This window comes from Pteropus alecto, unplaced genomic scaffold, assembly GCF_000325575.1.
Source record: "Pteropus alecto unplaced genomic scaffold, ASM32557v1 scaffold177, whole genome shotgun sequence".
NCBI lineage: Eukaryota > Metazoa > Chordata > Mammalia > Chiroptera > Pteropodidae > Pteropus > Pteropus alecto.
The window spans coordinates 7,201,089-7,217,415 of record NW_006442207.1 but is presented as its reverse complement, the minus strand read 5'-3'; the positions used below and the strand labels follow the sequence as shown (position 1 = coordinate 7,217,415).

The following is a 16,327-nucleotide window of genomic DNA, read 5'->3' as shown; positions in this document are numbered from 1 at the left end:
GTGAGGAAACTGGGCTGGTATGCAAAGTAACTTCCACAGGTAGAATTAGGAGATAGGACTAATTTTTGGTATTTATTTCTCTGGGATCAGCAAACAGGCCTTAGCAATAATTTACTTAAAAACTAAGACTCAATGACTGTGACCTGAAATATATGTGTTAGTGCTCCCTTTTCTGCTCTGCCAAATGCCTGGTACATCTGGTCTATACCTTCTGCTTTAATTTCTTTTCACCAGTGTTCTATTTCACTCTGCAATTTGCTTCCTTTTTCACCAGCTATTGAAACTGCTCTCTTAAAGGTAATTAGTAACCAAATTTATTGAGCTGTACATAGAACAGTTGCTGTACATACTTCCCTATCATAGAGAAGCTTATGGTATATTTGGAAAGATATGATAAATTTATTATAAAATGGTAAATAGTATGTCAGTTATATGTTTTCACCGTGGCCATTTTTATTTATATTAGGTGGAAGTACAGAGTAAATTATTTAAATTTATAGAAAAAGATTACAATAGATTGCTGCAGAAATGCTATAGAGTCACAGTATATAAGTTCTTTACTGATTAACTTTATCTTGCATTCAAAGAAGTACAAGAACTCCCTAACTTGGTATCGGAGTGAAATTTCGTATGTTTTTATCTAAGTAATTTCTTATGAGATAAAATATTTGGTTTAGTAGATAATTTTGTGATTAATGTTACTAATATACATTTCAGGGAAAAGTGTTATGGATTTTCTTATTATTTTTATGATATTGGATAAAATGGTGGTATTTATTCGCTTGCTTTTATCACATGAAATATTTTTGTTAGTCATTTGAGAACACAAAACACCATTTGTGGAGGCCACATGAGAGTTTTGAAGCCATTTGAAATGGGCATTTTTAAATTTTAGAAGAATGTAATTTTACACTTCGGTCAGTCATGTATTTTGATACAGCAACTGGTTTTCCTTTGTTCTTATTTTGGTTTATTAGGCAGGGACAATATAGGATAGTCAGGAACTATAAAGAAACTTTCTTTTTACGTAATAAAAGAAACTAGTGAATAAAATATAGTAAATGTGCCTTGGTGTTAGAAGAAATGTGAATTTTCAGGTTTTTAATTTTGATCACCATAGTCCTGTGTGATAGCTTCTATATGAATAATAGGACAAAAGTGATCTTCAGTCTCCTCAAAAATTCTGGACAATATATTGTGATTAATACTGAGTCTCTTAGGATTTTTTCTGTAGTCTTTGTTGGTAACAGGCAATGTACATAAGTTAAAATTTAAAATTTAGACTTCTAGGCCTGGCTCTAAAACTGGTGTATTTAATATTATCATTTTAACATGTTATCCAGTCAGTCGTCCTTTGGAAGGCAGGTTACTTTCCTAGAAATAGCAGTATACATAAAAAAGAATTATTCGAATCTCATTTTTCTATAGAATTATTGTTCATCAAGATTAGCAAAAGCTCAAAGTCTAATATTTTTATGGAACTTAATGTAAAAACTATATTTAATCCTCTAAGGAAACAATGATTTATATAAAATCAAAATATTTTTAAGTATGTATAAATTAAATAGAATCACATGGTGATTAACAATGTAGTGCCATAGTATATGGTATGTAGTTGTAATTTTCTTAGTAAATCCTGCCTTATTTATTTATTTATGCATTTTTTAAACAAAAAGTGGATGATGGAATGTGAGCTACACGAGGGTAGGGATTTTGTAATATTAGAGCCTTCATCTTCTCAGTGTAGGTGCTCAATAAATACTTACTAATTGAATGAATAGCTAAGTACTTTGAGCCCAATCATGTAGATCAGAAGGTATTTTTAATGAAGTGTTGACATATTTTGAGAAGACTTTTTGAGAAACTTAGGTTTAATTGACTACTTTGTATGAAACTGATCTAGGGATGTTTAATATCTTTATTCTCATTGTCAGTTTATTTGTAGCAAGTACACTCATTGGAGGCTAAGTTATGTTAGTTTGACATTATTCATAACCACCAAAAGCTGGAAACAATTGAAATATCCATCAACTGGGAAATGGATAAACAAAGTGTAGTATATTTATACAATGGAATAACTACCTAGCAATAAAAAGAAACAAGCTGATACATATAACAAAATGGATGAACCACAAAAACATTATGTAAATGAAGTCAGGTACATAAGAGTATATGTTATATGATTCCATTATATGAGATTTATAAAAAAAGGCAAAACTATAGAGATAGAAAGCAGATCAGTGGTGGGCTAGGAGTGGAAGTGGAAATTGACTGCAAATGGGCATGATAGAACTTTGGGGTGATTGGATTGTAAAGGTTATACAGCTGTATAAATTTACTGAAGCTCATTGAACTATATACATAAAATGAATGAATTTTATAGTATATAACTTATGCTTCATTAAAACTTAAAAAAATGATGGCCTGTTCTTATAGTAGTAAGATAATGAAGAGTCTTGAACATGCAACAAATGCTATAAAGAATTAAAGGTGGAATGAATGAACATTAAACAATGATTCCTTTAACACTTAAATTAATAAGTGAGGAGTGGAGCTAGTTGGAAGAAGGCATCTCCACACTTGTGCAACTCAGAGCAAGGCTAATTCAGCTATCTTGCCAACCTCTCCTCCCTAACTTTACTTCCTTTGCAAATCACTTTTCCATGTGATGTATTTCCCTTAGACAGTAACATTCTTTGAAATAGATGTATAACTTCTGTATCTGCTTCTAGTACTATAGGGAGGAACAGAATATATTAACAATAAAAATGAGGATCAATTTAAAAAAAAAATGGAACTTATATTTATTATGAGTAATACTGTTAATTATGGTACAATTCATTTCCCCCACACCCGCCCCGAACCTACTGAATGTTTATTTCATGCCTCTTTCCTAAAATATTGAATTCCAATTTGGAAGTCAAGTGATTTAGGAAATCACTGACATTCTCTCCATTTTTAAAGGTTTTTAGAATGTTGCTCTGTAATAGAATGTGTTATCAACACATTCTGTTGCAGTCTAGATAATTAGTGGTTTATCTTTTTAAAGGTCCTGCTTTAACCTTTGAAAATATTCTTAAGAGAAGTAATTGTAATCTTCAAAATTCTCTGTAGTTTCCAATATTGCTCTCTCACCTAAGAAGTGATTATTTCAAAGTAATATATAACTTTAGTATGTATTGGATGCTTCTTAATTTTAGCCATTCTAATGGGTGTGTTATAGTATCTTACTATGTTTTAATTTGCTTTTTTTTTTTTATGACTAATGATCTTGAGCATCTTTTTATGTGCCTGTTTACCATTGATACACCTTCCTTGGTAAAGTGTCTGTTTATGTCTTTTATCTTTTTTTTCTATTACGTTGTTTTCTTGTCGAGTTGTAAGGGTTATTTATAAATTCCAAATACAAATTCTTCATTATATATGTGTTTTGCAAATGTTTTCTTCTACTCAGAGGTTTGCCTTTGTCATTTTCTTAACATTGTCTTTGAATAACAAAAGTTGGTATATTTTGATGAAGTCCATTTTGTCACATTGCCTTTTATGGCTCTTGCTTCTTAGGCCCTAAGAAATCTTTGCATAATCTAAGATCACAAAAATTTTCTCTTATGTTTTCTTTTAGCAGTTTCATAGTATTAGATTTTACATTTAGGTCTAAGATTCATTTAGAGTTAATTTTTGTAGACAGTGTGAGGTAAAGGTTGAAGTTTACTTTTTGGCAAATGGATATCCAGGTGTTCCAGTACCATTTATTGAAAAGACTGTATGTTCTACATTGAATTGCCTCAGCATCTTTGTAAAAAATCAATTGACCACATGTGTGTGAATATTTCTGAACTATTTTTTTCCATTGATCTCAATATTTATCCTTACTCCAATACCATAGTGTCATAATCACTGTAGCTTTTCTAATAAGTTATGAAGTCAGGTAGTGTAAGTCTTCCAACTTGGTTTTTCTTTTTCAAAAGTTCCTTAACTATTCTAGGTCTTTTCATTTTCACATACATTATAGAACCTGCTTGTCCATTTCTACAACAAAGCCTACTAGAATTTTGATTGGGATTGTATTGAATCTATAGATTAATTTGGGGAGACTTGACATATCCAAACAATAGTGATTCTTCTGATTCATAAACATAGTATGTCTTTCCATTTATTCAGTTATTTAGATGTTTTTAAAGTTCAGAAGTATTTTGTAGTTTTTCAGAGTGTGGCTCATGCAGGTAGTTTGTTAAATTCATCCTTAAGTATTTAATATTCTTTGATGCTTTTGTAAATGGCAATTGAATTCAGTATATTGACTTTGCTAAACTTATTAATTCTAGTAATTTGTGCATTCCTAAGGACTTTCTAAATAGGCAATAAATAACTTTGTTTGTAGTAAAGATGTTTTTACTTCTTCTGTTCCATTCTGTATATTTTTCTTGCCTTATTTCACTAGCTAGGACCTTTAGTGTACTTCTGAATAGAAATGGTGAGAGTAAACATTCTTGCCTTGTTCTTGATCTTGGGAAACCATGCACTTTTTTTTATCATTGATTATGATAATTATAGATTTTTTTGTAGATGTCTTTTAACAGATTGAGAAAATTCCTTTCCTAATTTGCTGAGTTTTTTTTTTTTATCATGAATGGATGCTGAATATTTGAAATGCTTTTTACAATATCTTTTGATATTATTCAGTTTTTCTTTTTCTGTTAATATGATCGATTACACTGATTGATTAAAAAAAAAATCTTAAACCAATCTTGCGTTCTTGGTATAAACGCTTTTTGGTTATGGTGTATTTTGCAATACTGATGCTAACCACCTGTAGTTAGCACAGACTCTGCAAGTTTAAGGGTGCAGTGCCCAAGATAACTGCCCTCACTACAGAATCCAGCTGCAAGTGCAGGATTCCCCAGATCACAGGCACTTATGACCAACTGGCTACAAATTTGGGGATTCTCACAATCCCCTCAGGTTCAATAATTTACTAGAACTACTCAGAGAACTCAGGAAAGTGTTATGATTACAAGTTTTAATATAACTAATGCAAATCAAGACTGGCCAAATGAAGAGACACATAAGGTGAGGACTTGGACAGTCCTGGACATGGAGCTTCTGTGTCCTCTCTCTGTGGAATCAGGATGCTTTATCCTCCTGATACGTTGATGTATTCACCAACCAGGAAGCTCACTGGAATTTCAGATTCCAGAGTTTTTATTTCATTATCACGATTGACTCATTGGCTATGTGATTGAATTCAATGTCTATCAACCCTCCTCTCCCTGGAAGTTAGTAGGTCAGGCTGATAACCGTGGCTCAAAGCCCCAACCCTCTAATCACGTGGTTGGTCTTTCTGGCATAACCAACCTCCAGTGGGAGTCATCTCCTGAGCATAAACTCTAGTGTGGTCCAAGGGCCCACCACAAATAATAGAGACACTCTTATGACTTGGGAAATTGCGAGGCTGTAGAAGCTCTATCTCAGGAAGGCAGGCAGAAGACCAGACAAATTCTTTTATTGTAAAACTGATACTTTCCTATATGTTGTTGGTTTCAATTTGCTAATATTTTGTTTAAAATTTTTATGTCTGTGTTCATAAAGGATAGTGTTTGTGTGCGTGTGTATGTGTGCATGTGCGTGTGCGTGTGCGTGTGTGTGTGTGTGTGTGTGTGTTCCAGTGTAATTTCTTTGTTAAGTTTTGATATCAGGATAATAATACTGGCCTCAAAATTGGTGGAGAAATGTTCTCTATTTTTTTGAAACATTTTCTGTAAGATTGGTATTTATTTCTTAAATGCTTGGTAAAATTTACCAATGAAGACTTCTAGGCTATGGAGTTTTCTTTCTTGGAAGGTTTTGATTATGAGTTCAATTTCTTAAATAGATAGATGCAAGTCCATTCGTGATTTCTATTTCTTCTTGAGTCAGTTTTAATAATTTGTGCTTTTTAAGAAATTGGTCCATTTAATCTAAGTTGTTGAAGTTATTGACTTAAAATTGTTCATATTCTTTTAACGTCTTTTTAATTTGTGTAGATACATAATAAAGTACACTGTCATTATTGATATTGGTTGTTTTTTGTACATATTGGTAATTTTTATCTTTTTTCATTCATCTTAGAAGTTTATCATTTTAGTGATTTTTTTAAATAAAAGTCAGCTTTCAGTTTTATTTATATTCTCTATTATATCTTGTTTTATGTTTTGTTCACTCCTGTTCTTAGCTTTATTATTTCTTTCCTCTACTTCAGAGTTCTTCTTCCTCAGCACTGTTAACATTTTAGGCCAGATAATTCTGTTTTGAGCATTATAGGATGTTTAGAAGCATCCCTGGCCTCTCTTCACAGCATGCCAGTAGTACCTTCCTAGTTGTGATAACCAAAAATATCTCTAGCCATTGCTAAATGTCTTCTATGGGCAAAATAGCCTACAGTTGACAACCATTGCTCTGCTTCTTTTGGTTCAGTTTGTTTCTTTTTCTAGCTTCTAAAGGTAGAATCTCAGATCATTGATTTTGGTCTCCCCCTTTCACCAATATAAATATTTAAAGCTAAATATTTCTCTCTAAGCACTGCTTTAGCTACATCCAACATATTTTGATATGTTTCGTTTTCATTATTTTTCAGTTCAGAATATTTTCTAATTTCTCTGCAATTTGTTCTTTGATTTGTGGCACATCTTCCAAATATTGCTATTTTTCTAGTTATGTTATTATTGATTTCCAATTTAATTCCAAAGTGCTTAGAAAACTTACTCTGTAGATTTTCATACTTATAAATTTATTGAAAATTATGCTGTAAAGTACATAAAGTACAAAGTATGTAACTTAGAGATGATTATGTAGTATGCCAAAAGATTTGTCAGAGACTTAAATTAGGGTGTTCGCTATAATTGAAATAAGAACTTTTACCGAATTCAGTTCATAAGTAATTTTTTCATTTTTTTCTGTTTATTGAAAATTTACATACAGAAAAGTGTACAAATTCTAAGTTGTACAGCTTGATGAATTTTCACAAAGGTGAAGAAAAAAATATTACAGAATTCTTAGAAGCCCTTCTCTTGACTCTTTCCAGTCACTGTCACTCCTTCCCTGAGATAAACTATTCTGACTTTTGATACCATAATTTAGTTTTGTGAGTTTGAACTTCATGTGAATGGAGTTATACAGTATATATTTTTATGTCTGCCTTTTTTCATTCAACATTATGTTGAAGTTATGTTAAAAATATGAAGATTCACCCATGTTATTGCATAATAGTTGTGCATTCTCAGTGCTCTGTAGTATTATATTGTATGAATATTTCATAGTTTATTCATCCATTCTGCTAGTTGGAGGCATTTGAGTTGTTTCCAGTTTGGGGTTAGTGAAAAGAAGTGAGCATTCTTTTGTATATTTTTTGGTGAACATATATACGTATATCAGTTTGGAATATGCCCATGAGTGGAAATGCTTAGCTATAAGGTATGCATATATTCAGCTTTACTATGTAAATTTTAAGGAAAAATTATTAATTGTATTATTGTTATGCATTGTTAGACACTTGCTTTTTTGTGGTTTTAGTTACTGTGATAATGTTTTTGTCATTGTTAAGAAAGAAGCAACACATTTCTTATAATGCATTTTTCTAAGTCTTTAAATTTTACTCTTTAATAATTTTTTAAATACGTACCTTTGATAAAAACAAATGTACAAAACTACTTTTTAAAAAGAATTACTTTATTGGCAGTTACAATGATTTTCTTCTATTACAGTGGTCTTCAAACTTTACTGACCACTTTATTATGCCCCTAGCAGTAAAAAAAAAAAAAAATTCTATATTCCCAATATATATGTATATATTTATAACTATATACATGTATTAATATAATAATATTTTATAAATACAGAATAAAGTTTAAGAAGAAGAATAAATATAAAAAGAAGTTTTACTGTTTCACTAATTCTTTTTCAAGCCTCTTCAGGTATATACTTCGTAGACCCTTGCTCTAATGTAGGTGATGTTTTCTGTTTTTCTTGCTCCTTGAGTATGTGTACGTGAAGTATAAGCTTTAGATATAGTTAGAAGATATTAATTTAGCTTCATAGAATGTGTTCTTTTCATTATATGGAGAGTAACATCCATTAGGTACTTTAGGATTAGAAATGAAATGTTAATAAATTGAAGGTTGGCCCATTAATTCAACAACGATGGAGGTTTTTTCTTTTGCCAGAAGAGAATATTCTGGGAATGCGGGCTTTTATTTCCTTCCACAGTGGCACTCCTCTTGAACCAAACTGTACTATTTTGTGCAGTTTCAATTCTATGCTTCATTTCATTGACTGCCACCAAACTGCACCCTAAAGAATTAAAAGTTATGTATTAGAGTCACAGATCTGGTTGAGATAATGACTCCCAGTCACATAGGAAATGTATTAGCATGTCTCTCTTAAAGAGATGTTATTTGCAAAAACGATTACCTGTAATTCAATGGTAAAATGATAGAAATGTCTCTCTGTCCTTGGAAGTTGTTAAGCATTCAGAATAAGGGTGTCTGAAAGGAAGACAGTTCATTAGTGTTTGCTCTCAGAGGTGCATTTTATTTGGAGAGAAAAATAATTTTTTTTTTAGATAGGTTTTTCATAGTATCTCAACTTTACAGAGAATTTATCATAATTGAGTATTTCAGTGGCACATTATTGGAAGAGATTGGTTGGACACATAGGCTCAGAGGAGCAAAGAGGTTGTTTCTGAGTGTGCTAGTATGTGATAAGTTCCATTACTCATTTATTGCCAGCACTATTTAGAGTTTTATTTTCTCTGTGAACATATAGTTAGGCACCTTTCTCTGTGCCATGCCTTAAATCTTGTACTGTCCTCACAGCTGACTAAATAATGAAAATACCCATCTTTTCTTTCAGTTTCTTTTTTCAACATTTATAGTCGATTGTTTATTTCCAGGCCAATTTCAAGTGTTACAGAGAATCTGTCAATTTGTTGTCCCATGTAGTATACTTAAAATTGTTTTGGGTAGTATATTTTTAGTCTCATTAAAATAATAGGAACATTTGCAGGAATGAACATTTACCGAATATTTATTACATGCTAGATGCTTTTACATATTTTTCTTTAATTCTCACAGTAACCCAGCCCAAGGCATGTGATTTTCTTTCAGTTTTATAAATGAGGAAACGGTTAATCAGAGAAGTTAACTAATTTGTCCAAAGTTTCACAGCTAGTGTAAGAGAATATTTAAAATCAGGACTTTTCCCCTATAACAGCATGCGTCTTATGACCTATGCATTGTTGTTCTCTGGTTTTGCTTTGGACTTCCCAACTGCTTCCTTGCTTATGGTATCCTTTCCCCTTGGAATGTCTTCTCCCTATAAGGTCCAAACTCTGCTAGTAGCACACGTACTCATCTTTTAAGTCCCATACCAAATACCACCTTTTTCTAAAGTTTTCCCCAATAGCCCCATTTGGAAGTAACCCCCCACAACACTTTGTATCTTTCTTCATATATTTATTTTGCCTTGAGTTAATAATTACTTCTATACGTGCTTTAATTTACCAACTAGAGACTATCTTTGATTCCTCACAACCTAAGACAGTCTTGAATATTTAAGATACTTAGGATTTGTTAACTTGATATTATAGTCAAAAAAGCCATCAAAATAGGAATAAACACTACCCGATACATTTTTTAAAAATTGGAAGAACATAGAAATATGGTAAAAGATTAGTACATATGTGATCATTTTTGCTTCTTGGTATTTGTAAATTTGTTAAATTTTGCTAGTGGTATAATAGATATGGCATACATTTCCTGGTTTGATGAAAAAGTTTATATTCTTAGCTATCATTTTATAATAGAGGATAAATAATAGAAGTCTGAGAAATGGGAAGAACCTGCTGTTTTAATTTTGTTCGTAGCAGGGTGTCAGATTACTTTGGTGTTAGCTTTGATAATAGGTTCAATGTAATATTGGAATTCAACAGTTGGTTATTTTTGAGTATATTATCTTTTGTATTTATGGCCACATATAGGATCACCAGACTGTTTAGAATAAGTTTATGGTAGTCTACTTTCTAAATAGATTGTTTCCAAGTATGACTTACTCTAGTATTTCATTGTTTTTGTTTTATTTGTTCTGTTTTCTCCTCAGATAATGGCAATTAAACCAAAACTTATTAAGAGGGAATGGAGAATTTTATTATTGATTATTCATTCAAATTTTGAATGGTATTTTTATTTTAAATCTCTTTAAAATATGCCTTTTCCCTCTTTCTAATTTATTGATTTACTTCGAAATTTCATTCAAACAAAAAAGAACTTAAAAATTTTATAAACACTTATATGGTAATAGAGATTTGATTGTAATATGTTATTAGTTCTGAATATGTTTTTATAGTTCTTCCATCTGAATTATACATATCCTTGCCATTAATTTGGCTGAACCCTCGAAGCATCCTAAGATTTTTTTTTTTTTAACCTCCTGTTAGGGAGAAGTCCTTTTATAAAGATAATCTCTTGAAAATGGACATCAATCTTTTTCATCCCATGTTACTCGGATTTTATGAAACTGCTAAGAAAGGAAAAGGCAAGCGATGGTAACAGAGAAACCTCTTGACTGACAAAAACACTCTGATTATTAAAGTTTAGAAATTTGTTTATTAAGTATCCATTCGAATAATAAATCAGATTAAATAACAGTAATGTTATATTCTGAAGGCATTTGACATTAACCAGAATACAGTATATTAAATGGTTAGAGTTTTAAGTTCTGTTGGCAGGAACTTAAATTTTCCTTTATAAAATTCCTGTTATTTTTAATGCTAAATTATTGTAAAAGTAATACCTGTTCATTCAAGAAAACTAGTATAACATAATTCTAATAGTTGCTAACTTTAGATAGTTATATTTCACCATTCAATGTAAACCTGTTTATTCCTCACAACAATAATATGAAGCAAGTACTATTATTTTTCCTATTTCATAGACGAGGAAACAGCACAGAGAAATGAAGAGACTTTAAGAAGGCCACACAGTTTTTGAAGCCAGGCAGTCTGGCCTTAGAGTCTGTACTCTTAACCTCTCTTCAATATTGCTTGTCACCAGGTGATTAAGAACTTAGGATTTGGAGTAAGAAAGGCCTGGGCTTTAAATCATGGCCGTTTCTTAGACTCTTGGGACAAGAGCATGTCTCTGAGCCTCAGTAATCTTGTTTATAAAAGAGGGGCTGTTTGGGGGAATAAAATGAGATGATATATGTTAACTGCTTGGCACATTGTTTAGAAGATACTATGCTTTTTCAATAAGTGATAAGTATTATTATAACAAATACTGATAAACGTGAAAAGAACACAACTACTGTAAGCATTTTGAGGTATATCCTTCCAGTTTTTTAAAAGTATGTTCCTTGATTTCATTAATGTATCTTTTATTTATATTATTTTTCTTTCTTCTATAACTTTTTCTTGTTTTTGTTTCACACAGAAGGCTTGAATTTGTATCACTTAGAAGTAAGGCAAACTGTTTCAGCTTCTATGCTAGCCCATACTTTTTATGTTTAGGAGTGGTTAAGTGGAGATGGAGGAGGACATAGAAGTACATATATCTTATTTTTTTTTCTTTTTAAACAAAAATGGGATTATTCTTGAACTAAATTTTCTGATATAATGTGTACAAATCAACAAAATGTGGGATACTAGAAGTAAGCAAGAGGACATGTGTTAGTATTAATTTTATTAGAATAGCAATGAAACTCCAGTTTGATTAGAGTTAACTGAAAACACTATGTCTGAATGAACAATCCAAATGAACGTAGACTATTTCTTCTTGATGAGTGAGACTGTGAAAGTCTGATCATATGTTGCATTATTAAATAAATTCACTGGGTGTGGCAGTAACTAAACTAATCCCCCTTTTTATAGCCTTAGCAACAATACATGGCTAATGCTCTTTTTTTCCTCTTTTAGGTCTACACACAATGAGCTGGAAAAGAATCGGTGAGTCAATGATGAGGTGCAGCTTTCATTTATGTTTAAAAAGTGAACTCAACATTTTACCTGTGAAATAACATAATAGTGCATGTGATTATAATTTTATTTTTAAAATGTATAGTATATCATGATTCTAATATGTATTCTCTCCAAAAAATGACTTAACTAATAAGCTTACACTATTTAAACTGAAAGACGTAAATACATTTTAAGTTCATTTGAATTTCGAGTTTATGGTGTAGACTTCTTTATTTCTGTCTCTGAAAACAGGTTGATTGTGATAGGCTCATGGCTTATATATGGTCTTGCTAAAGGATTAGTTTCTGTAGTGTAGCTGATAAATATTATGACAAATTGTAGAACATTGAGTTTCTCTTTCTTTGCAGTTTGTTCATCTATTCAACAAATCTTTATCACGCATGAACTATATGTCAGTGCCAGGCAAGCATAATGCTTTACATAGGAAATACAAGAATGTATTAAGATATTTCCTGTCCTTAAGGAACTTACTGGGGGAGGTATAAAGGTAATTAAAATACTGTATAGTGGGTTGAGTATCGCAATGAAGAAGCAGAGGGTGCTGAAAGATCATTTTGAAGGGGCACCTGATTCTCTTTTGAGGGAGTTTTGGAAGGCTTTACAGAGGATGGTGAATGAGCACTGTATGTTGGGGAAACTGCAAGAGGCTCAATATTGTATACAAGATTGTAGCACAAAGCAAGCCAGGCCAGATAATGACAGCTATGCTAAAGAGTTTGGACTTTTTCTGAGATCAGTAGGGGGCAGTTGAATAATTTTAAGATGGGTCATCATATGATCATATTTGAGTTTTGGAAAGATCACTTTGGCTACAGTGAGAAAATTGCTTAATTGGGAGAAGGGATCTCAGAGGTGAGAAAAACTCTTGTGAAGGCTATCGGAAGCCTTCAAGATAAGAAATGATGGGGGCCACTGGAGATAGAAGTAGACAGAATGAAGAGATAGTATGGAGTGAAAGCAATGGAAATTGGTGACTAGTTTGCTATGGAAGGCTAAGTTTCAGGTGGTATAACTGCTAACCGACAAAAGGAATATAGGAAAAGGACAAGTTTGGGAGAGAAGATGAAGATTATACAAATAAAATATTTGCTTTTTAATACAGAGATTAGATTAATAACCAACAAATTAGAATTGTCTGCATTAGTTTTTGACAAACAATTTTTTGACAAAAAAGATCTCTATGACCTTCAACTTTTTGTCGTGCCTTCTTTTAAATGGAAAGGACCTTACAGATTGACTCAGCTATCTGCTTCACTGCAGCTGAATTTAAATGTCAAATCCTCTTGAGTAGGCTTAGCATGTTCCTTCCTCTAGGCTGACTTAGTGGCTTTTACCACTTTGTGTGCACTATGCTCTGTTCATATCTTTTATTATAAAACTTAATCAGGTAGTATTGTATTATCTGTTCAAATGTCTCTTTCTGCCAGATGACCGTGATTGCCTCAAAGGCAGGGATTCTGTTTTGTTCAATTTCAGTTCCTAGCGTTTGATGGATGTATAGTAGATGATGGCTTCAATATTGAGTGAAGGATAAAAGTGGAGCAAAGTTTAGTGGTCTAGTCAAAGATGTTATGCTAGTTTGTGGCAAAGCAGTTTGGCAGGAACTGTTTTGTTTTAAAGAATCTCTTTTCTGCCTTATATTTCTAATACATTAAAGGCAGTATCTGGCTGGTTTAAACACGGGAAAAAAAGAAGAAATGACAGATAAAATTTTACATTGAACTTTAAATTAGAGCACAGAATGTATTTTGGGCTACATGTTTTAAATACTGATGAACAAGTGGCTTTTATAATTATTTCACCCACCTGAATGTGGTTCTTGGGAGACCCTCAATGGAAATCTGGCAAGAAACATTTTTTAACACTGGAGTAAAGAGACGACTATTCAGGAAACTGTTTGGAATGGAGCTATTAAAATCTTTGAGTAAACTTTGTTTAATGCATTCTGCATTTCAATTCTGATTTATTGATAACTTTATCACCCATAGTAGTATTTTGATATATCCTCTAAGTTGTTTAATCTACTATTTGTCTGTGGCACTTAGTGTAACATGTGGCCTTTATTGCCTGGACTGTACACAATCTCCAGTGTCTCCAGTGAAAGCTTTTTGTTTTCATTTTATTTACTTAGGTCTAAGACTTTCTGCTTGGTTTCTTACCCTACCTCACTAAAAGCATGGTTCCCTCATCCTCCTCTGTCCTCTTCTAATAGTCCTAAGTAGTCTTTTCTTCTCAAATTATTTCTTCCTCTTTCTTTTCTTCCCTCCTTTCTTTAATCCCTCCCTCCCTCTCTTCCTTGAGGCTTAATTGAAAGGTAATATAGAATTAACCTTTCTAAGATGTATTCGTTTTTATAAGAGGTATTTATCAATCAATATAAATAAATCTCTAATTTAGAAATATGTGTTGGAAGGTGAGTACCAAAGGAAGAATCCAGTTTAATAACTTGTTCTTCACTTCTGAAAGGTTTCCAGCTTGTGATCTAGCAAAACCAAAAATATTGGTAGATACAGGTTGAGGTAAGAGGGGCGGGAGAAGTGTTTTAGCTAAATTTGCAAGAAGCTAAATATAAGAAATATTTTTAGAATTTAAGCCTGTAATATTACATTTTTAAAGCCCCCACCTAGTTCTATTTAATGGTTCTTTTTTCCCCAGTGGTTCTCCTATTTTTATTAGCTTGGTTCTAAATTCTTGCATATAAAGCTACTCGGAGTTAGTGTTTTCTGCTGGGGCAATGCATTGAGAATTAGAGTAGATAGTGAATGACAGAGTAATTTCAGGTGTGTATCTTAACACCCCAAAATTGTTGAAGCCCTGGGTCTGTCCTTGAGGAGACAATAGCCAACAAATTGTAAGGTTTATACGCCCAGATCTCAGAGAGAAGCCTAACGGTGGAGATTTGGAGTCTGGCAGGCCCAGAGTAGTTTGCTCTGGCCCACAATTACCCCACTGTGCCTACAGTCCATTAGGGAGCCATAGGTAGTTTCAGGACTGATAAAGAAATTCATATTCATTCTTGGACAGATTGCGGGGAGGCCTATTTCTGCCTAAAACACTGATGGTTACACTAAGCCTAGTCTAGATGGTTCAGAGCATTTGTTACTTGTGTACTCATTCTGTCTTCCTAGACCCATAACAGGCCATAACAGACTCAGGAGGTGGAGATAAAAAGGAAGCAGAATGCCTTTAGATGTTCTGCATTCCCCAGGAACCTATGCAGATCATCTCATGATAATATTAATGAACCTTTGAAATTTAAGAATTAACATTAGTTTATCTTATGAGTTGGGTCCTTTACCAGAGAAGAAACCAATACAGATTTTAGATCACTTCATTGCTTTTTCATTTTATTAATTCAGATTACTGATGATGTTTTTGAAAGAGTCAACAACTTAACAGGACTCTAATGGTCAAGAACCTTAGTGCCGATGGCAGGAGAGGCCATTCAACCTTCATTGCCGTCATTCATGGAAACAAAAAGCTTACCTTTATTATAATTTTGGTGAAGCTAGAAGGGCCAAAAAAGGATACTGGACTAATAATGCCATCCTAGGCAGAGCAGAAGTGCCTGAGTATTTTTGATAAAAGACAAAAATGTCTATTGAATGGTAATAGGTGTCCTTCATATAGAGACTTTCTTATACTTCTGAGGCAAAGATGAAAATAAGCCTTTATGGAATACTACTGTTTTCTTTCACTATGCAATACTATTATATAATCACATAAAATAGGAAGACAGGCTATAGAGGTCAAAGTGTTAATGAAAACTAGCCATTTGACTGTCATAAGTACAATTTGAAACAAGACTATGAGAACACAAAACAGACCTAATCATAATCCTATCTGATCACAAATATGATAACTGTGTTTAATATCAGTCTTTCTCTTCAGTAATGATTAATAAATCCTGTGTTTGGCATCATGGTAGATAAAATAAAGTATAAGATACCCTAACCTGTCTTTAAGGTTAAGGTCATTATAGCTTGATAATTATAGGTTTCATCTTTCAATACCAGGATCTAGTTAAGTTACCAGTGACTGTTTAGAAAGGTACACTAAAAGTGTTTTTCAGACTGAATGTTGAAACTCATTAGTGGTCTGTGCAGTCATTTTGAAAAAGAGATAGAATAGAAAATACCAAAGTGCATTGCTTGCAGTAAAGTTAAATGTAGAATTGTGAAACTCATGTATACATGATATAAAAACTGTGGTCATAGTCAAAAAGCCACTGCTCTGTATAGTCAAGGAGAATCTATGCTGAGCCATGGAGATAGAATTTGAATCTAAGGAAAGAATAAGGAAAGGGGTCAGTCCATGGAC

The 16,327-nt window shown here is 32.5% G+C and overlaps 1 protein-coding gene across 1 annotated transcript in view; it reads left to right on the top strand.

Annotated features, from left to right (window-relative positions):
• The window catches only part of MXI1 (MAX interactor 1, dimerization protein), a 54,245-nt gene that overhangs the window by 8,712 nt on the left and 29,206 nt on the right, over positions 1-16,327 (top strand). Inside the window, exon 3 of the mRNA XM_006920868.2 lies at positions 11,945-11,974. Within this exon, the coding sequence (XP_006920930.1) occupies positions 11,945-11,974 (30 nt within the window). The remainder of the gene's footprint in view (positions 1-11,944; positions 11,975-16,327) is intronic.